At 34.5% G+C, this 22,955-nt stretch overlaps 1 protein-coding gene across 7 annotated transcripts in view; it reads left to right on the top strand.

Moving 5' to 3' along the window:
- trak1a (trafficking protein, kinesin binding 1a) overlaps positions 1 to 22,955 on the top strand; it is a 120,259-nt gene that overhangs the window by 22,084 nt on the left and 75,220 nt on the right. For 3 of the 7 annotated variants that reach the window (XM_056474656.1, XM_056474657.1, XM_056474659.1), the window contains exons 1-2: positions 3,403 to 3,533; positions 12,980 to 13,174. In XM_056474656.1, coding sequence (XP_056330631.1) covers positions 3,530 to 3,533; positions 12,980 to 13,174 — 199 coding nt within the window. In that variant the 5' untranslated portion in view covers positions 3,403 to 3,529. Of the gene's footprint in view, positions 1 to 3,402; positions 3,534 to 12,979; positions 13,175 to 20,184; positions 20,444 to 22,955 lie in introns of those variants that run through there. The other 4 variants (XM_056474658.1, XM_056474653.1, XM_056474655.1 and 1 more) reach the window with 4 other exon arrangements.

Consider the following 22,955-nt stretch of genomic DNA (forward strand, 5'->3'; position numbering starts at 1 on the left):
AACAAATCTAACATTTTGCAAACAAACCCAATCTGCTTTGCACAGAATCACACAACTCATAAAAAGAAACCACTTTGCAAAAAACAAATATCAGTTTAAGCAAAAATCCAGGGGTGTTAAAATTTAGATAAGGACCGTTGTATGGAGCAAAATATGTGCCAATATTTTACAAACAAGTCCAGAATTTTGTAAACACAAAAAATCCATTGACTCTCAAACAAACAGAAACCACTGCAAAAACAAAGGTCAGTTTGAGCAAAAACCCAGTGGTGATAACAGTTAGTTTAGGACAGTTGTGTGAAGCGAAATATGTGGCAAAATTTCACAAATAAATTCAGACTTTTGCAAACATGCACAATCTGCTTCGCAAAAAATTCCTCGACTCACAAACAAAGAGAAAGTTTCAGTCGATGTCATTTTCTTTTTAGGAAATGTCTACAGTAAAGCTGTACGGGTCACTCACATATCATATGAGAAGCACTTCTCACTAAACAGATGCTTTATACACATAAGTACTTCTGTATAAATGTTTATTACAAACTTTTCTATGAGCATGAGTTGATTTCAACTGCAGATCAATAACCTACTGTAACGTCTGCAATTATATAAAATAAATTAATAAATGCTACATGTATGAACACATACAGACCCTTACAGTCTCCGATATGTTATCAATTACAGAAAACTACACAGAGCAGACATTTAGTCCTTATTTAGGTTCAAAAACAACACAAAATATAGCCCACAGTCAGTGCAAACCTCTCATCTGTGTCTGTAATCTTCAGCAGCACATGTAGCCTCTTGTTAGAAAGTATTTCCATCATTCCCAGTTCATAATAGTCCAAAAGGTGATGATAATAGTTAAACATGGCAGTTTATTCCCGTTTGCTGAAAAAATAATGTGCTCCTTTTTTCCGGCTTCTCCTTTGTTTCTTCACGCTTCACTCTCGCGTTTTCAGTGTCTGACAGGATCGGGTTTTAAAAGCACATCAATAATCAAGCGCAGGTTATTATCATCAGCTCAAGAAGTTTGTTATTTCAAATATAGGCACGCGGCGAGCGCAAGCAAGAAAGCGAAACCGCTCGCACTTCAGACTGCCTCGTAAAAAAACTAAGGGTAAAAACGTCGTTCATCAAGACGACGACAGGACGACCATGGCTCGTTATTATATGTACATTTTATTACGCTTTAATCTTCCCGGCTGTGTATTTTAAACATGGCGGATCCTTTGTTTTCATTCTGCCTTGTTAAGTAAATGAATGACGTATCTCTGTAAACCAATAGCGTTCAGCTGCGCGTGTAGCTCCGCCTTTTGGTACCCTTTCTCGTGTTTGGTACCCTTTCGAAAGGGTGCTGAAAAAGTGGTACGGTACAATTTGGTTCGGTACGCCTTTTGACAGTGGAAACGCCCATAAAAGCGTACCGAACCAAACTGTACCGTACCACTCAGTAAAAACGGGCCATTAGCAAAAATCAGTGGTGTTAAAATTTAGTTAGGGACAGTTGTATGGAGCGAAATATGTGCCAAAATTTCACAAACAAATCCAGCATTTTGCAAACAAACACAATCTGATTTGCAAATAATCACTCGACTCGCAAACAAACAGAAACCACTTTGCAAAAACAAAGGTCAGTTTAAGCAAAAAATCCTGTGGTGTTAAAATGTAATTGTATAGAGCGAAATGTGTGCCAAAATTTCACGAGCAAATCTAACATTTTGCAAATGAACACAATCTGCTTTGCACAGAATCACACAACTCCCAAACAGAACCCACTTTACAAAAACAAATGTTAGTTGATTTTAAAAACCCAGTGGTGTTAAAATTTAGTTAAGGGCAGTTGTATAGAGCAAAATATATGCCAATATTTCACAAATACATCTGCCAATTTGCAAACAAACACAATCTGCTTTGCAAAGAATTCATCGACTCCCAAACAAACAGAAACCACTTAGCAAAAAACCCAGTTATGTTAAAATTTAGTTAAGGACCGTTGCATGGAGCAAAATATGTGCCAAAATTTCACAAACAGCAAGCATTTTGCAAACAATCACAATCTGCTTTGCAAATAATCACTCAACCCGCAAGCAAACAGAAAACTTCTTTGCAAAAACAAATGTCAGTTTAAAAAAAAAAAATCCAGTGGTGTTAAAATTTAGTTGTATGGAGCGAAATATGTGCCAAAATTTGCACATATTGCAACGGATGGATTTTCTCACAAATGGATGGCAATTCTTTGCAAAGAAAAGACAAAGTAACATATTTAATGTTTTCTATACATATATTTTGTTTCTTTGTTTTAATAATTTTTAAGATAGAGGGTTTTTTTTCCCCCAAAAACTACTATATTGTATTATACTATGTTATATTCTTACTATGTTTCAAATATGCTGGTTGTTTGTGTTAATGATTTAATTCTTTAAATGTTTGTGTAAACAATAAAAATAAAATATAATAATGATAATAGTAATAATAATAAAAGTAATAATATGTTTATTGTTGTTATTATTGATAATATTATTATTATTTCTTCTTATTATTATTATTATATTCTTTAATATTGTTAGTTAAATTTTTTTTATTGTTGTTGGTCTTGTTTTTGTTATTATTATTATTATTATTATTATTATTATTATTATATATTATATATTATTATTATTATTATTGATAATAATAATAATAATAATAATAATAATAATATTTATATTGTTGTTGTTATTGCTTTTTTTATTATTAATTATAATACCAAATATAATAATATATTTTATTGTTGTTATTTTTATTATTATATTTATTATTAGTTTATATTTTTTATTATTATTATTATTATTATTATTATTATTATTATTATTGGATTATTATTCTGTATGTATTCTAAATTAAAAATATAGAATTAGGTTTCATTTTCTTTTTGAATTTTCACTGGTTACCCCAATGCATTTTCTAACTTGTTACATTTAATAACATTAAGTATATATAGTTTATAAATATATACAGAACGTATCATTGTGTATCATATCAACGTGATCATCTCTTTCCTCCCCACACTCACTGCACACTCAACAGCTGTTAAACCACTAGATTTTTATCTGCTCCAGTCCCTCCAGGGCTATCTAAACTTCCTGTCGAAAACACGCCCCCAAAAACCCCCCGATCTGCAGCCCTGCTCAAACTACAACAGAACACGCATGTTTTGTAGTCGTTGTTTTATTTCATGAAAAGAGAGCTGATCCAGAGTCAGGAGGACAGGAACAATGAGCACTGAAGCCGGTGGTTGAGTCTATGTTTAGTGAAGGCCATGTGACTGCTGTCATCATCAGCATGCCAGACATGGCTGGATCATGTCCGCGTTTGCTCACCGCCTCCTCCCTCGTCTTTTCCCTCTCCCCCCTCTCTCTCTCTCTCTCTCTCTCTCTATCTTCCTTCCTCCCATATTCATTCGCTCTCTGTCGACGCCGTGGCTGATCCTGAAGTAGTGGAAAATGTAAGTTTGGGCGAGTGAACAGAGAAAGCCCGTGGCTGAAGAAACATGAGTGAGTACTGCTCTTCTTCACTTTCTCTCCGCTTTTACTCACTCTCGGATTTGTTTCTCAAGCGTGTCCAGCTAGAGGCAGAGATTTTGGATAGATGACCTTCTGTGAGTTAAAGCTGAGCTGTTTGTTTTAGAGCTCATTGAACTGCGAGTTTGAGCAAATTCAGCAAAAATCATATTTTCCAAACAGTTAAAATGCATTGAGGATTTTTGTTTCCTTTCTTGGATTGGAAATTTTCCATAACTTTTGTGTGTGTGTGTGTGTCTGTGTGTGTGTGTGTGTGTGTGTGTGTGTGTGTAGAGGTTGTAGACAAACTTGTAGAGGTTATACACAGTTGGTGTATATTTGTTTGTTTATGTAATATATTACATACACTACCGGTCAAAAGTTTGGGGTCAGTCTTTTTTAAAAATTATTATTAATTTTATTAAATAATTAAAATAAAATGATTCTTTTCATCAATGGGGTATTTATTAAATGTAAAAAATATAGTTAAATTGTTCAATATTTATTTGATAAATATTTATTTATTACTTTTTGTATTTAGTTTCAAATAAAATTATTACTCCAGCCGTTATTGCTTTTATTACTATTACCAATAATAATAATTACATTCATAATTTTTCTGAAGGATCATGTGACTCTGAAGACTGGAGTAATGAAGTCTTTAAATGACTGGAATAAATTATTAAAATTAAATTATAAACTACTTTTGAGCAGTTATTTTATAGTTCAATACAATTTCACTATTTTACAATTTGTACTGTATTTTTGATGAAATAAATGCAGCCTTGGTGAGCAGGAGAAGCTTATTTTAAAAAAGTTTATTAGAATTTTTTAATTATTTATATATTTTATATCCCCAATTTCAGTTTAACGAATATATTTTCAACACATTTCTAAACAATAGTTATAATAACTCATTTCTAATAACTGATTTATTATATCTTTGCCATGAGGACAGTACTAGGAGATACTAGTGTTCAGCTTAAAGTGACATTTAAGGGCGTAATTAGGTTAATTAGGCAATTCTTTGTATAATGATGGTTTGTTTTGTAGACAATTGAAAAAATATTGCCTAAAGGGACTAAAAACATTGATCATAAAATGTTTTTTTTTTTTTATTAAAAACTGCTTTTTTTCTAGCCGAAATGAAACAAATTAGACCATCTCCAGAATAAAAAATATTATCAGAAATACTGTGCAAATGTCTTTGCTCCATTAAATATCACTTGAGAAATGTTTGGAAATGAACAAATATTTCAAAGGAGGGCTAATAATTTTGCCCAAATCAAAAAAGTGGATCAAAAAAGTTTTTCTAAAGTATAAGAATGAGTGTTGAGTACTTTTAGGACAACATTCATAAAAGGTTTTGATTCACTTTAAATGCTAGCTGCTGTATACAGTATTATACAATTCTATTATATCTAATTGTATAATAATTACAGTAGTAAAGTGCAACGCAGTGGTGCAGTAGGTAGTGCTGTTGCCTCACAGCAAGAAGGTCGCTGGTTCGAGCCTCGGCTGAGTCAGTTGGCGTTTCTGTGTGGAGTTTGCATGTTCTCCCTGCGTTTGCGTGTATTTTCTCCGGGTGCTCCGGTTTCCCCCACAGTCCAAATACATGCGGGACAGGTGAATTGGGTAAGCTAAATTGTCCGTAGTGAGTGTGTGTGGATGTTTCCCAGAGATGGGTTGCAGCTGGAAGGGCATCCGCTGCGTTAAACATGTGCTGGATAAGTTGGCGGTTCATTCCGCTGTGGCGACCCCGGATTGATAAAGGGACTAAGCCGAAAAGAAAATGAATGAATGAATGACAGTAGTAAAAAGCTACTATTTCTAGTACTGTAATAAAATAAGCATTTGTAGCTTTGACTACAGTGTGTTGCTCACTCTGTGCTAAAGGTCAGAAGATGTTCTAGCTAGCACTGAAGCACTAGATGCTTTTCAAGTCAAGCCAAATAACATAATCATAACTCATCTGCTTTATACAAACTTGTTTTGTTTATAAAGTACATGTGTGTCTGTCAACACACATATCTGTAGACTATCATCAAAAAAGGTCATTTCATTCTTTATATTCAACTAAACTATTTTATAATATTTGACATTACTTTTGATTTAATATCCGTCCGTCCGTCCGTCCATCCGTCTGTCTGTCTGTCTGTCTGTCTGTCTGTCTGTCTCAGTCTATGCCATAAATATGTTAATTCATACTAGCCATCACAAACATATCAACAGCATGCTAAAACATGCAACATGCTAGCAATGTGTTAAAAAGGCACCAGTGTGTTAAAACTTGTACTAGCTGTGCTTGTTAGCACTGTGCTAAATGCAAACAATGTGTTCATACATCTCAAAGTTATAATAGAAGTTATCAACCTGCTAAAAGAATAGGATACAATAAGCTAGCAATGTGGTAAACAAATCTATCTATCTATCTATCTATCTATCTATCTATCTATCTATCTATCTATCTATCTATCTATCTATCTGTCTGTCTGTCTGTCTGTCTGTCTGTCTGTCTGTCTGTCTGTCTGTCTGTCTGTCTGTCTGTCTGTCTGTCTGTCTATCTATCTATCTATCTATCTATCTATCTATCTATCTATCTATCTATCTATCTATCTATCTATCTGTCTATCTGTCTGTCTGTCTGTCTGTCTGTCTGTCTGTCGTTCTATCTATCTATCTATCTATCTATCTATCTATCTATCTATCTATCTATCTATCTATCTATCTATCTATCTATCTATCTATCTATCTATCTATCTATCTATCTATCTATCTATCTATCTATCTATCTATCTATCTGTCTGTCTGTCTGTCTGTCTGTCTGTCGTTCTATCTATCTATCTATCTATCTATCTATCTATCTATCTATCTATCTATCTATCTATCTATCTATCTATCTATCTATCTATCTATCTGTCTATCTATCTGTCTGTCTGTCTGTCTGTCTGTCTGTCTGTCGTTCTATCTATCGTTCTATCTATCTATCTATCTATCTATCTATCTATCTATCTATCTATCTATCTATCTATCTATCTATCTATCTATCTATCTATCTATCTATCTATCTATCTATCTATCTATCTATCTATCTGTCTATCTATCTGTCTGTCTGTCTGTCTGTCGTTCTATCTATCTATCTATCTATCTATCTATCTATCTATCTATCTATCTGTCTGTCTGTCTGTCTGTCTGTCTGTCTGTCTGTCTGTCTGTCTGTCTGTCTGTCTGTCTGTCTGTCTGTTTGTCGTTCTATCGATCGATCTGTTTGTCTGTCTGTCTGACTGTCTGTCTGTCTGTCTATCTATCTATCGTTCTATCGTTCCATCCATCCATCCATCCATCCAAACATACTAAGAATATGATAAAACAAGCTAGCAATGTGTTAAACATATCTATCTATCTGTCTGTCTGTCTGTCTGGTAACAATTGAAAATATTGGATATGTGGTTAATGTTCAATATTTACTAGCGTGAACTAAGAATCCTTGCACAGCATTATTAATCAAAGTTCACATTTATTACTGCATTACTAAAATCTGTTAGTTAAAGCACTTCAAGTTAACAAGAACTAGCAACGAATGACTATTTCCATTACCTAACTTTAACAAAGATCAAGAAATACTGTGATAAATTTAGAGTTCATAGTTTGTTCGTGTTAGAGAATATATAAACTAATGGAGCCTATTGTAAAATGCAGAATTATTGAGTAAGTCATAAACGGTACATCATTTGCAGGTGTTCATTTCTGCAAACTGGCTGTAGTTGATTTTCTGTTTAATGGTTAAGGAGACTGGAAGGGCATTACGGTTTGGCCACTCGTGCTGTTGCAGTAAAATTACAAGCCTGAAATAATCACTGGTCATCCAACTCGAACGCTTTCCAGGACAGACGGACACCATGTCTCAACACATTTCTGCGTTCTGACCGCAAGACAGGAGATCACTGTTGCTCTTTGTTAAAAGTGCAGCTGTTGTCTTTTTATATTTGTTTTAGAGGTAAAGTTAGTAGTTTAATGTCACCATCGTTGTAATGCTTTAACAGTAAATGCAGTAATGCTTTATTGTAGTGTGTTTGTGTTGCTGTGATATTTTTGCACTGCTCCTCCTTTTAGCAGACTTGCTAATTTTACCAGTCTTGGGTTTTGACTTGCTCTGTGACTTTTTTTTTTGTGTCAGTTAATAGTAAATAAACACAAAGACCACTGTAGACCCACTTTAGATTGTGGCAGAATAAAACCTTTACATCACACATACTAAAACCATCTTGTGTACAGTACCTGACAAAAGTCTTATCGTCTATGCAAGTTTGAGGAACAACAAATAATAACTTGATATCTAGTTGATCATTTGGTATTAGGAGTGGCTTATATGAAAGGCAAAGGCCTCTAGAGTAAGCTTATTTTACCAGCCTTGATTTTTAATTATTTGATTAGGACAGTAAGCTCTGACTTTGCTTAGACAAAAGTCTTGTCACTTAACAGAAATAATGTCCAGTATGGAATATAAAGTCATGCTGCAGTGGAAAAAGAATTAACTTCGTGTATGACTCCCATGAGCTTGTAGGACGTCATCCATACATCTCTGCAATGACTCAATTCACTTATTAATAAAGTCATCTGGAATGGCAAAGAAAGCGTTCTTGCAGGACTCCCAGAGTTCATCAAGATTCTTTTGATTCATCTTTTATGTCTTCTCCTTCATCTTACCCCAGACATGCTCAATAATGTTCATGTCTGGTGATTGGGCTGGCCAATCCTGGAGCACCTTGACCTCCTTAGCTTTTAGGAACTTTGATGTGGAGGCTGAAGTATGAAAAGGAGCGCTATCCTGCTGAAGAAACCTCTCCTGTGGTTTGTAATGTAATGGGCAGCACAAATGTCTTGATACCTCAGGCTGTTGATGTTGCCATACATTTTGCAGATTAGGGTCGGGTCGATAGACGAAGCCATCGTCCATCACCCATGGCCAACAGACATCACGATGCTTCGTTTTATGGGTAAAACAGATATTGTGGGTCAGGTAGTTGAAATGGTAGGCAACAAATAATTTGTTATGAATTAATCAATTATTCATAAATAATTAATTCACCGCCACCTACGACGACGATGCCATCGTCCATCGCTATGTTTAACATTAGACAACATACAATGCCAAATTGGTCGAGCAACCCTACTGCAGATCTCTCACACGCCCCCAAACTGAATGTAACCCCAAACCATGATTTTTCCTTCACCAAACTTGACTGATTTCTGTGAGAATCTTGGGTCCATGTGGATTCCAATAGGTCTTCTGCAGTATTTGTGATGATTGGCATGCAGATCAATAGATGATTAATAAGAAAAATCGACCTTCTCTTACTTTTCCAAATGATCAGCTAGAAGTCAAGTTATTATTTGTTGCTTTTACAACTGGGATCGACAACAAAACATTCGTCTGGTGGTGTAGGTTTATTTTGCCCATGTAGATGTATCTTAAGACTGATGGAAAATGAAAAGTTGCTATTTTCTTGTATGATATGAACATATCACAGTGTGATTTTGCATGAGGTATAATGTAATGTTTGGGTTTGATATTTTAATAAAGTGTGTCAAAAGTCTTTCTCTAACTCTCTCTCTTTCTTCACCGTCAGTGTTTCATCTCTTTGTCATTACAGCTGTAATGTGGTTGCATTGTTTCTCACCGCTCTCAGTAATGTACCCACAAGGCCAATCCCATTGGAGAGGTTAAACCCCCGTGCTTAGTTAAACACAAGCATGCGCCTTCCATCACACATGAGTCTCTTATTTTGCCACATATATTTCAGTCCTGCAGTTGTTCTATGGGAAGCCATCAAGCCGATTTAATACAGAAGAGAGTTGTTCTAATGGTCTTGGCGGTGTGGAAAAAAGGCCTGGTTGTCTGACGGAGGACAAGAGGCTGGGCTGAACAACAGCATGTTGTGTGAAGGGAGGATGGGCTGAGGAAAATATTCATGTGAGAGAGCGGCTGCTTGAAAATTAGCTGTAATGTGTATGGCATTGACCAAACGTTAAACCACAGTTTCTTTCCACAATCGACGTGTTTTATCATTCTAAAAACATTTTTGTCTGTCGCGTTTTAAAGAGTTGCTATTTATATGCATTTTTATTGATGAACTCGAATGATTTTGTGCTTAGAAGGATCCAATGAGTGGCGTAGCTCTTCATTTGACCACCAGAGGTCAGCCTAGACTTGCAGCATTTATTTTGGCCTCAAACTCGTTTGACTTTACTTTATCGTTTGTGTGCATTAAGCTGTTATTATACAGTTGTTAGTTATAAGGTCTAATGGTTTTTATACTGTACATACTACTGTTTTTCTATATCAGCGTAATATTGAAATATGCCCATAACTTCAAATAATTCATTTAGTAGCTATGATAGGTTTTCTTCTTTTATTTATTTAGTCATTTTGTTGTATTGATAACTTTTATTGTCATAATTGGTATTCTTATTGTAATCTTGTAAGCCATAAGTATATATTTTAAATCGAGATTAGAATATATAACATTATTTGGCTAAGGTGTAACCATTTAAGGGTTACTAATCTGGGGGTTTAAAGTAAATAAATACTGAAAAATAAGGTTTTAAAGTTAAATTTAGTTATTAGTAATGCAAATGACTGATCAATAATGAAGTTTATATTTATTTATGGTCTGAAGTTTACAAAATATATTTATGGAACATGATATTTACTTAATATCTGAATGATTTTTGGCATAAAAAAATATCTGTAATCTTAAACCATGCATTGCATTTTTGGCTTTTTGTGGTCGAGTCACACATTATTACAGGGTGTCCACGGTGTCTTAAGTCTTAAAATAGGCCTTACACCTTTAAAAGTCTTAAATTCACTGAAATTTTGTCTTGTAGGTCTTAAATAATTGTAAACAGGTCTTAATTTTCCTTTGTCCATGTAAAGCTACCCAACACGCATCCATTCACCAACAATCCATCTCTATAGAACTTCTAGAACAATCCAAACTCTATTTATAACTGTAACTCTTTACAATATGCTTTAATTTAGGAAATAAATCATCCTTACAGTAATATTTGGTTTTTTTGTGTGTATTTATAGTGATTTTTACTGATCTGGACAGACTGCATGCATTTAGTTTATTATAGTTTTTAAAGAAATGTTTTGTTGAAAGATGTTATTAATTTATTTTAATGTATCAATTAATTTTGTTTCTGCTAATTTATTTATTTATTTATTTATTTATTTATTTATTTATTTATTTATTTATTTATTTAAATTCCCAGGTTCTGGTTGCATTTCCTGAATATTTATTGCCAATCGTTATAGTTTGTTTTGGTTCAATTTGGAATTTCCCCAACCAATGCAGAGCCCTGGGCATCAGAGTGAGTCCTCCAGCTTTGCCCCACCCTGATCCATAATGAATTTTTTTATAACTAACTCTATCTTGTAACTAAACTAATATTATAAAAGTTTGCTATGCATACATTTAGTTTATTAAAGTTGTAAGTTTTTTTTTGTTATATTGAAAAAATGTGCATGTATACAACTATACAACTAGTATGTCAAACTCTTGCTTGATTTGACACATTATTTAAAATACATGGCTAAGAAATAACTGGTTAGAATTTGTTTCTTTGATGGGGCAAGTGAATATTTTTTTTTCTGCTGACCCTTTAAAAAAACCCTTAGCGTTTAACCCTATACAAGTCTGAAATTAGTCTTAAAAAGTCTTAAACGTGACTAGGTGAAACCTGCACAAACCCTGTGTATTATAGTTATGTGTGTTATATATTTAATCGTTGATTATTTTTGCCATGTCTGTGAAGCACTTTGGTCAACATTCATGTTGTTTTAAGATGCTGTACAAATAAAGTTGACCTTGACCTTATGTTACTTTTTTATTTGTCGTTTTATCATTTTTATACTCAATCTCTTCTCATTTTTCCTCTTCTTCTCCTTTTTCTTCTACACTGTAACAAATATCTGTTAACTAACAGTTTCTGTATTTTGGTATTCACAAGTTAAGTTGAACTGAATGAGTGTTTTTTTGTTTATTTACGATTGTGAATTGCATTATGGGATGTTGATCTCTGCTCCTTCGGCATTTAATGTTGCAAATTCAACTCTACAGTTTAACAAAGTGATTTTTATTGGCATTTTAGTAGTTTTGAAATAATAAAATGTATAAGAAGTAATATCTAAAGCAGAGGTGCCCAAACCTTTTCTTATGAGGGGCCAAAACCCAAACTTGATTAAGGGTGATGGGCCGAAGGTAAATATACAAAACTTTTACATTAAAGTTGCCATGGTAATTTCCTAATTTATTAAGATTTTTAAATAAATAATACTTAAAAAAAAAGAATTAAATCGTATTAATAATTAAATATATATTTTTACTCTCTATAATTAACTTTTTATTGAATTGCTCATCAATGTCTTGTGCATTGTCCCCTATTTTCGAGTGACAGCAACATATACATTTTTAAAAATGTGATTTATGCACAACATTTAATTCAAACATTCGTTTAGTTTGCTTTTTTGTAGCTCAACAATGAAAGAAAGAAATAAACAAAAGGTTATGTTAAATTAGAAATGACAATCTCTGTTAAAGGCATTCGCCCCAACCTTTTCCCTCCCTTCTCAGATTGGTTGGCTGGTCAAATCAAAGGTTACCAGGGGCTAACTTTGGCCCACGAGTCCTAGTTTGAGCATCTCTGACCTAGAGAAATAAGTGTGTAAACAACAGAAAATGTACTAGCAGTTTATTACAAGGGTTTGGTAGTGTAATATACAACACCAACCCAGACAATATATCACTTTAAACTAAAAAAAAAAATGTCATTAAGTCACTTTTTCGAACTTTTCAAGGTTAAAAGTTGGTAGAAGAAAGATCAAGCTCCCATATTGCAACTCAAAAGCAGAAATAAACGAAGAAAATAAAAAATAAAATGAAAACATGAATCACAAAATACGGAAAACTTCTAATTTATGGATATTTCTTACAGTGTTCTACTTTTTCTTCTGTATTATAAGGTATTATACAATAATTAAATAAACATTCTTGTTTATCTGAAAAACAATGCGGAAGTCAGATATTCTGCTTTGAAAATGTGCGTTACGTGCCATAACGTCTGTCTATGTTTTGGTTATTTTAACCCACCCAATGCCACTTTAGCCAATTATATTTCATCACCCCGGGTTGCCTTGGTGTGAAAACAACATATTTCATTCATTCAGTTAGAATGCATTGCTCTCAAAGTATGTGTCCGTGACTGAAATATGACCTCCGGTGGACAGTAGCAGACTCCAAAACTTCTAATTTATAGATATTTTTTACAGTGTTCTACTTTTTCTTCTTTATTATAAGGTATTCTATAATAATTAAATGTTAAAGGGATAGTTCACCCAAAAAAACCTCTCTTTTCTTTCTGTCTTGTTCCAGATGTGTGTAACAGCACTGATCTTCCTGAGGTGGAAATCATTAGTTTGCTCGAGGAGCAGTTGCCTCACTATAAGCTGAGAGCCGACACTATATACGGCTATGACCACGACGACTGGCTCCACACGCCTCTCATCTCCCCCGACGTCAACCTCGACCTGACCACTGAGCAGATCGAGGAGACCCTCAAATATTTCCGTAAGGACACAGTCTCTCACTCTTCTTTATCTTTCTGTGATTCCTCATCCACCGAGCAGGAAATTGCCTATTCCCTTGACCCTGTTTCTCTTTAAATAGCAACAACAGACATCTCACACACAAATAACAGCTCTCATGCACAAATACAAACAGTTGAAGAATTATAAACTCCCCTGTGTATTTCTTTTTCACAATTTCTGTTTAAAGGTGCTGTATGTAAGTTTTTGACTCTTTTACAGCATAAACAGGGTGTCCGCGGGGTCTTTAAAAGTATTACATGTTGATAAATCACTTTAGAGTAATGTAAGGCCCTTAAAAAGTATTAAATAGTCTTAAATGCTGTATTTGTAATGTATTACATTTTAAATCAGTATGCTAAATTTGGCCTGAATTTAATCTTTGAGTATTGGGATGCTGTTTAGTTTATGAAATCGATTAAATCCTGCTAGATTTGACATCAGATTTGACATTTGTTTACTACAGTAACCAGGGAAACACTGTTATTTTTTGCTGTTGTAGACACCACCTGCTGGATTAGCATTTTTATGCTGCATATGAGTAATGTTTTAGTTTAAGATTAGTTTCTTACAATCATTATTCAGTAAATATACTGTAAGTAAAAATGTCGGCAGTGTTACCGGTTGAAACCTAAAGTGGCAATGAGGTCTTAAAATGTATGGAAAGAGTCTTAAAAGGTATTGGATTACAATCTCTGATTCCTGTATATACCTTGATAAAAATGTCATAATATGCTTGCAGATATTTAGGAAAGATGCTAAGTGAACATTCTTGTTTATCTGAAAAACAATGCTGAAGTCAGATATTCTGCTTTGAAAATGTGCATTATGTGCTGGAATGTCTGTTTTTGTTTGTTTTGGTTATTTTAACCTGCCAAATGCCACTTCAGCCAATTATATTTCAGCACCCCGGGTTGCCTTGGTGAGAAAACAACATATTCCATTCATTCAGTTAGAATGAAAGGCTCTCAAAGTATGCGTCTGTGACCGAAATGTGACCTCCAGTGGACCGTAGCAGACTCCAAAATAAGACGCAGATTCAGAGTTCTACATGAGGTGGTTATTAATTAGCAAATAATATAAATGTTACGAATGTATAAATTAGGTGAACGTGTTACATTGTAACCTCCGTGTCCTAACAACACGCTACATGATGAAATACGCAGTGATTATCAATTGGGCAATTTGCACCAGACGAAACGTGACAGAAATTAAAATACGGCCATTCAGAGGCACAGAATAGTGCACTTACTGCACTCCAACGAAATGGTAAGGTTTATAATCTAATTAATACATATGAAACCTCTTTAACATTATTAAATGTACATGCTGAATCACTGATATGTGTTGGCTTGCACTGGGTCACAGTTCAATTTCGAACGTTTTTTATTTTTAAGATCTGAGGTGAACTATCTGCTTCTTCTTTCAGTATATGGCAATAATGGCCCGTTTCCACTGAGTGGTATAGTACGGTACGGTACGGGTCACCTTTATCAGGCTTGCGTTACCACTGTCAAAAGAGTACCGATGACATCATTCTCACTCGAGAAAATGTCTACAGTGTCTACTATAACCTGTACGGGTCATTCACATATCATATGAGAAGCACTTCTCACAAAACAGATGTTTTATACACATAAATACTTGTGTATAAATGTTTATTACAAACTTTTCTATGAACATGATTTGATTATAACTGCAGATCAATGATCGAAATAGCCTATTGTAACGTCTGTGATTATATAAAATAAATGCAACATATATGAACACATACAGACCCTTACAGTCTCTGATATGTTATCAATTACAGAAAAACTACACACAGCAGACATTTAGTCCTTATTTGGGTACAAAAACAACACACAGCATATAGCCCACAGTCAGTGCAAACCTCTCATCTGTATCTTTAATCTTCTCCTGTTGGAGAGTAGTTCCATCATTCCGAGTTCATAATAGTCCAAAAAGTGAGGACAATAGTTAAACATGGCAGTTTGTTCATGTTTTAGGTTGCTGAAAGAATCATTTTCGCGTTTGTCCTCTTCTGAAAGGATGTCAAAAGCACCTTAAAAAAATCCCGCAAACGTTATTATCATTAGCTCAAGAAGTTCGTTATTTCAAATATAGACACGCGGTGAGCTCTCTGAAGAAAGTGAAACCGCTCACACTTTTAGACGGGCTCGTAAAACAAAAACAGAACTCTTGGCTTTGTGACTGTTTATCAAGACGACAAGGTTTGTTTAAGCTTGGCTCGACCATGGCTTGATATTATATCTATATATCATAACGGTGTAATGTCTTGGCTGTGTTTTTAAAAATAGCGGTTTCTTTGTTTTCATTCTCCTGCTTCTGCGAGTGATCTCTGTAAACCAATAGCATTCAAATGCGCGTCTATCTCCGCCTTTTGGTACACTTTTGCTGTGCTAGGTACCCTTTGCAAAGGGTACCCAAAAAGTGGTACGGTATAGTTCTCTTTTTGGTAGCCTTTGACAGTGGAAACGGCCATAAAAGCTTACCGAATCAAACCGTACTGTACCACTCAGTGGAAACAGGCCACTAATATCATGTAAAATGGCATTCAAACTCACATTAGCATTTAACAATGAATAAAGCACACGAGGTGTACCTGAGGTGATCATCAGCCTTAAAGCAGCATGTAGTCTCAGTGGTCAGGCTCACTCCTGTTGGTGTCGACACTCTGGCAACCTGCGCTTGCACCTGTTTTGAACCAGGAGTGCAATACCTAGTTCAACCACTGGGTGTCAAACTGCTGTCAAAAAGCTGAAATAAAACAAATAAGAAAAAATATTATAGGAAATACTGTGTAAAATCCCTTGCTCTGTTAAACATCATTTGGGAAATATTTGAGGGCTAATCATTTTAAGTTCAACTGTACATGAACGTTTTTTAAGGACTGCAGTGCATATTAAATTGTGACTTGAAATTTGAGATACTTGTCCTGTAATTTGCTTAATGTACAATTGTTGTCAAGTGACAGCTGTGTTTACACTCTCATTGCCAGGCAATCACCCTAACACTGTAGTTCATTGGTTGAGTCACCTGTCAATCATTGCACCAGTGTTTATACGAGCAGCTGATAGGTGTATTAGATCAGTTTTGCATGATCTGTCCTTGACTTTGAGACTGAGCACAGTTGACCACATGCAAAAGATTTGATGCCATATTTAATACACAGATCTGCAACCGCACTGCTGAAATAGTAAAATAACTTCAGTCTAACAATCTAGAAGATCCTTTTACATAATTATGCAAAGTTCCAAAAACTCCTGGGCTATAACTAGAGTGGAGAATGTGGGAAAATATATCCCCTCATGCTTATTATGGTTATGAATATTCTTTCTTAATTCACCTTTGTGATGTTATAAATGCTGATTTTGACATGTGGTGTACAGTAGTCATCAGACATTGATTTTTACAGTAGATTGGCTGTTGTTCGTACTGGTTCTGATGGCCTGTATTTGATGGCCTGGATCTCATGAGCTGTCGTACGGCTCTTTCAGATATTTGCTAAAAATAGTCCAAACTGAGGCCCAGCTCTGGGTTGAACTGGGACTGTGGCTAACATGATTTTATCCAAATCTGTTACAGCGCTTGACGTTGTTATGTAATATATGCAGAACTTCGTTTTGATCCCTGAATTGGCTAAATGTCTCCTTTTTGAGGGGTGATTAAGAGTACAGCTCTACTGATACTGTAACTTTGAATGAATAGATCAAACTAAAACTAAAGCATAAACACCCTAAAGTGTTTTTGTTATGTTGAACACAAAAGAAGATATTTTGAAGAATGTTGGAAACCCACAACCATTGACATCCATAATAGGAAGAAAAAATGGTATGAAATTCAATAAATGCACGTTTGTAATATTCTTCAAAATATCTTATTTTGTAAATTCAACAAACTAAAAGGGTTTCAGGGGTAATTAATGTGTCAGTGCTCTTTGGATAAGGGATTTATAAAGATAAATGACAAAATCATAGGTCCAAGGCACTCAGAATGGTTAAAAATCATGTTAATGTAGGCTTTTTAACATTTTCACGTACTTTTCAATGCCTTGGACTCATGATTTTGTTTTTTATCTTAATTTTGTTTGCAGCAGAGAGAAGAAACTGAAACAATATTTCAGTTTTAGAGATTAGTTTAACAAGAGTTATTTCAGATTACGTGATTAGAACACATTTTTGAGGATTGTGACTGAGTCACTGAATTATTCACTTAACTGTTTCGTTAAGAACTGCATATTCCATCAGAAACAAACATCACTTCTGTTTGTTGCTTAAATAATGCCAATTGTTGGTCCTGTCATGTCCTGTGAAAAGTGGGGATGGCTGACGTGAAACTGACGTTTGGACACAGTGTCGAGATCCCGAAGTGCAAGTGTTTCGAAACACTGCACCGAATGATCTGAAACACGCAGGTCACGTGATTAAAGTGTTTCAAAACACCAAGTCATGTGACTACAGCGATTCAAAGCATCAGTCATTTCAGAAGCGTTTTGAGACCTGGCGAATCTGCGTTTGACTGACAGGGTCGGAAAACAAACCAATATATCATATAGTCTAGTGGACCGTATGTGTGCACAGAGTAACTGTGCTGCAAATGGCTCAAGTGTGTATCCCGACCTGTACAAATACTCTGAAATTATGACTTGATGTACTTTAATAATGTTACTTTTATGACCAAGATAAGACATATTTTTTCACAAAGTTAAACAAGATCAGATTGTTTAAAAACTAACATCTACAGCGTCATCACCCTGTATTCGAACACAATATCTCTGCATGCTAGTCTGGAACTCTCACCACTTTACTAAATATCTTGAAACCTCAACTCTACAACGTGGGGTTTAATACCTCAATTTGCTTAACTGTTTATTTGCTAAAGCCATTCCAGAGAAATACACAAATATGATCACTAGGTGTCACTGTAGAGACGGGTTTCGAAACATTTCGAAGCTTCGATACGTTTGCTGTTTCAGTGTTTCATGAAGCCTCGCTTTGCCCACCACTAATAAAAAGCACAGGTAATACTTTATGGGGAGTAATGCACACTTTTATCTAGCTGCTTATTAGCATGTATATTGGCTGTTTATTATTACCTATAAGACTTATGTTAATGCCTTATCCTTAGGGCTATGCAATTAATCAAAAATTCGGTTTCGATTTTGATTTACTCTTCTAACGATTATGATAAAACGATTATTGCATCATATACTGCCCCCTTTCCAATTGTACACATTTGTTGCTCTGCAAAGCTCAGTTCCACGTGAACATTACTAAAAACATGTACTGTAATGTAACGTCTGCAGCACGGGATGCGCATCGTTGATTGATGTATATTCGAATCATTCATATTTTTAAAAGCGCGAATGAGACCGCATGCTGCTGTGTATGTGTGCTCAGCCTCAGAGACGAGCACAGCACACACATCTAAAGTCATTTTAATGTGTGCAAATGGGTGGTCAAATGTGTCAAAACGCAGTGTTTAATGATTATTTATATTAACCCTCATTTGTTTAATAGACAAACAAGTTGAGAATCAAAAGACATGTGAAAGAGAAACCATTAATCTGAACCGTACTGCTCATAAAGTGACAGCGCGCAATATTCCTGCTGCCGACTGTTTTTATCATTAATCAAACAATATATATATATATATATATATATATATATATATATATATATATATATATATATATATATATATATATATATATATATATATATATATACATATATATATATATACATATATATATATATACATATATATATATGTATATATATATATATATATATGTATATATATGTATATATTATATATATATATATATATATATATATATATATATATATATATATATATATGTATGTATGTATATGTGTGTGTGTGTATATATATATATATATATATATATATATATATATATATATATATATATATATAAATATATGTATATAAATATATGTATATGTGTGTGTGTGTGTATGTGTATATATGTGTATGTGTGTATATATATATATATATATATATATATATATATATATATATATATATATATATATATATATCCGTAGTGTATGTGTGTGAATGTGTATGGGTGTTTCCCAGTGTGATGGGTTGCAGCTGGAAGGGCATCCACTGTGTAAAACATTTGCTAGATAAGTTGGAGGTTCATTCCGCTGTGGCGACTCCAGAGTAATAAAGGGACTAAGCTGAAAAGAAAATGAATGAATGAATGAATATTGTCTTTGGTTATAAGGGTGAATTGATTGTGCAGCTTCTATTATAAAATCATTGGTAATCATAGACACACACACCCAAATTCTGCACTGATGTCATCAACATGAGCCTGTTACCAGTGCGCCGATGAGGTGGCGAGTGTTAAGTCATCAATAACAGCACAGGAACATCCACGGCACAATTAAATGACATCACGGCTGAATTAAAGCCTTGTGATTGGACGATTCACACCATTTAATTTAAATTAAATCAATAATCCTATGACGTTTTAACAATCACAATCAACAAAACGCCTAAAATAAAAACGGCCAGTAAACCCCTCGACCACTGCAGATTAATCTCATCTCACCACCCCATTTGGAGCTGATCTTGGCACAGTGAGCTGCAGAGAGTCAGCTGCTCCTTTTGGCACACCTGCCATCACTGTACTTTACACTCGAGTCCAGCAGCAAAACGACGGATACAACAACACACACACACACACACACATACATCTCTACTTCTGCTAGCAAATCAATGATAGAGTGATGGAAAAAAATAGAAACCGAGCACGTGCACACACCAACACAGCCTGGAGTCAGATCCTGTTGCCATGACGACCTCTCTAAAGGGAGATGAGGAGACGGGGGCCGGGCTGTGACGGGCTCTCTGATGAAATGCTCTCTGATTGGCTGGCTGCATCTATAAGCCCCGCCCTCACAGAGTGTGATACAACCTTGACTATAGCGGCACAGTTTCCTGCGCAACACTGCTGGCTTTTAGAGATGCAGTATTTGTAATATTTTTCTTCTGTGACCTTGTGGAATGACTAGTTAGATTGGTGGTCGGGGCTGCTGGGAGAATGGGTGGCCGTGGGTGCATGTATGCGTGTGTGACCTCAGACACCGGACGGGAGAGGCTTCAGCTCCACACTGAAGGAGACTGAGCATGCAGAGGTTTGTGGAGGCAGATTACTACGAGCTGGACTGGCATTATGAAGAGTGCGCTGATGGTAAGACCATCGGGAATACTTGTTTTCTGCTGAGATTGAGTGGAGGGGAGAGAATTATTCAGAATTAAGCACTTTCTGAAAGTTGGTTGAGCAAGATTGTGTATGATTATTAAAGGGCCGAATGACAGAGTTGTCATGGAGAAGTGACTGTGTTTAGCTGGTTTCTCAGCTCCTGTGTTGCATCAGCTCCATTTTCCTTAGAGGGGATATACTGCATTAATGAGGGTAACTTGCATTAATAAGTCACAAAATTTATGTAAGAGCAGAAGTTCCTATGCAGTGAAAATTTAGTTCAACTTTGACTTAATTTGTCATTTATTAATAGATTAATATTTTAATAACAAATATGACCATGTTTATTAGTAAATTGTCATTTTTTTATGTTGTGGTATTTGTTATATGGTTCATTATAAAGTTCGTAGTTCAACTTTGACTTCATTGAAACGATGTAACGTTGTAATAATGTAAATTTGCCATTTATTAATAGATTAATATTTTAATAACAAATATGACCATGTTTATTAGTAAATTGTCATTTTTTTATGTTGTGGTATTTGTTATATGGCTCATTACAAAGTTCAAAGTTCAACTTTGACTTCATTGAAACAATAATGCAATGTTGTAATAATGTAAATTAGCCATTTATTAGTAGATTAATATTTTAATAACAAATATGACCATGTTTATTAGTAAATTGTCTTTTTTTATGTTGTGGTTTTTGTTATATGGTTCATTACAAAGTTCAACTTTAACTTCATCGAAACAATGTAACGTAATAATGTAAATTTGTCATTTATTAATAGATTAATATTTTAATAACAAATATGACCATGTTTATTAGTAAATTGTCATTTTTTTATGTTGTGGTTTTTGTTATATGGTTCATTATAAAGTTCGTAGTTCAACTTTGACTTCATTGAAACGATGTAACGTTGTAATAATGTAAATTTGCCATTTATTAATAGATTAATATTTTAATAATAAACACCACCATGTTTTTTAGTAAATTGTCTTTTTTATGTTGTGGTATTTGTTATATGGTTCATTACAAAGTTCAAAGTTCAACTTTGACTTCATCGAAACAATGATGTAACGTTGTAATAATGTAAATTTGCCGTTTATTAATAGATTAATATTTTAATAGTAGATACAACCATGTTTATGTTATGATTTTAGTTATATGGTTTATTACATAATATTATTACACCTGTAGCGTTCGTTTGAAAGATAAAATGCAGCCCTACGTACTTCTGGCTACATAATTCGCAATCTCCAGAAACGTACATAGTGCTTCGTTTTCAGAATGAGCCTACATTGACCAAATCCAACGTTAAGCCAACATCTTAAATCTACGTCATATTGACATCAAATACTGTCATTTATTCAACAAAAATCCAACGTCTGATAGACGTCATAGTGGTAACGTCCACATAACGTCAAGCTGTAACATTATTAGACGTTGATATTTGATTGTTTTTAGGTTTAATTGTAAAGTGAACAAAGTCTGTCAGACGTTGCGCACTGACGTTCTGGCGTGAACCCGGTTTTCATTTTCACCCAAAATGCAATGTCCCCATTATGCACACTTGAGGGTGAGGAAATCTGACGTCATGTTGACGTTCTGTGCGCGCTAGGAAGGTTTTCAGCTATCTTCAAATGGCTGTACGATATTGAAAAAAAAATTATCTCAATATCTTGTTTCATATCATTCGATATCAATAATTATTGAATATTTTTTAAAAATCCATTTAGGAGTATTAGGATTTTTTTTTATTTAATCACTTTATTTTTTATTTAACCACTTTATTTCAACATCTCTTTATAATAAAATAAACAAGTGTTAAAGAGACTCTTAAACTTGATAAATAAAATGTTACAAAGTCTGTGCAAAAGTAGTGTAAATACTATACAATCAAAGCAAACTTTAAGGTTTAAAAATTGTGAAGTTGGATGACTATATTACCCCGTAGCTAAGAAGTCTTTCAGATGGGGAGCTAGTGGCTGGGATGTACAAGAAAAGAAACCAAAAAGCCACTCTGGCGACATCCTTACATGCTTTTTATTTACAATCTCCTCACTGCTGCTATACAACACACTCATTTTCGCATATGTTGTTATTCTGATCTGAAGTGACAACCGCGAGGTTTCCTTGACCTTTACAGTGGGCTTTGCGCTCGCGCTCCCCTGGCGTCTCTCGTAATTACGTGACCATCAATCGTTTTCTCAGAGAATGACAAGATTATGGAGAAAAGTAAAAAGCACTGCATTGTTTGGATGCGCTGTGTTTGTCTGAGGTAATTAGTATGCAGTTATATCTGAAATGTGTATATTCCATACAAAGTGTGAAGCAGATTGATTAGTTCTACAGGCATGATTCAAGGTGCGCTCGCAGCATTCGAAAAAGTTGACAACTAGGTGTGCTTGAAAAAATGCACGCATGTCAAATGTTCACAACATGTGCACAAGTCGCGCACCTCTGTTGGAAATGACAAACCTGCACCCTTAAGCTTAT

The sequence above is a fragment of the Danio aesculapii genome, chromosome 16 (assembly GCF_903798145.1).
Source record: "Danio aesculapii chromosome 16, fDanAes4.1, whole genome shotgun sequence".
Classification (NCBI taxonomy): Eukaryota; Metazoa; Chordata; class Actinopteri; order Cypriniformes; family Danionidae; genus Danio; species Danio aesculapii.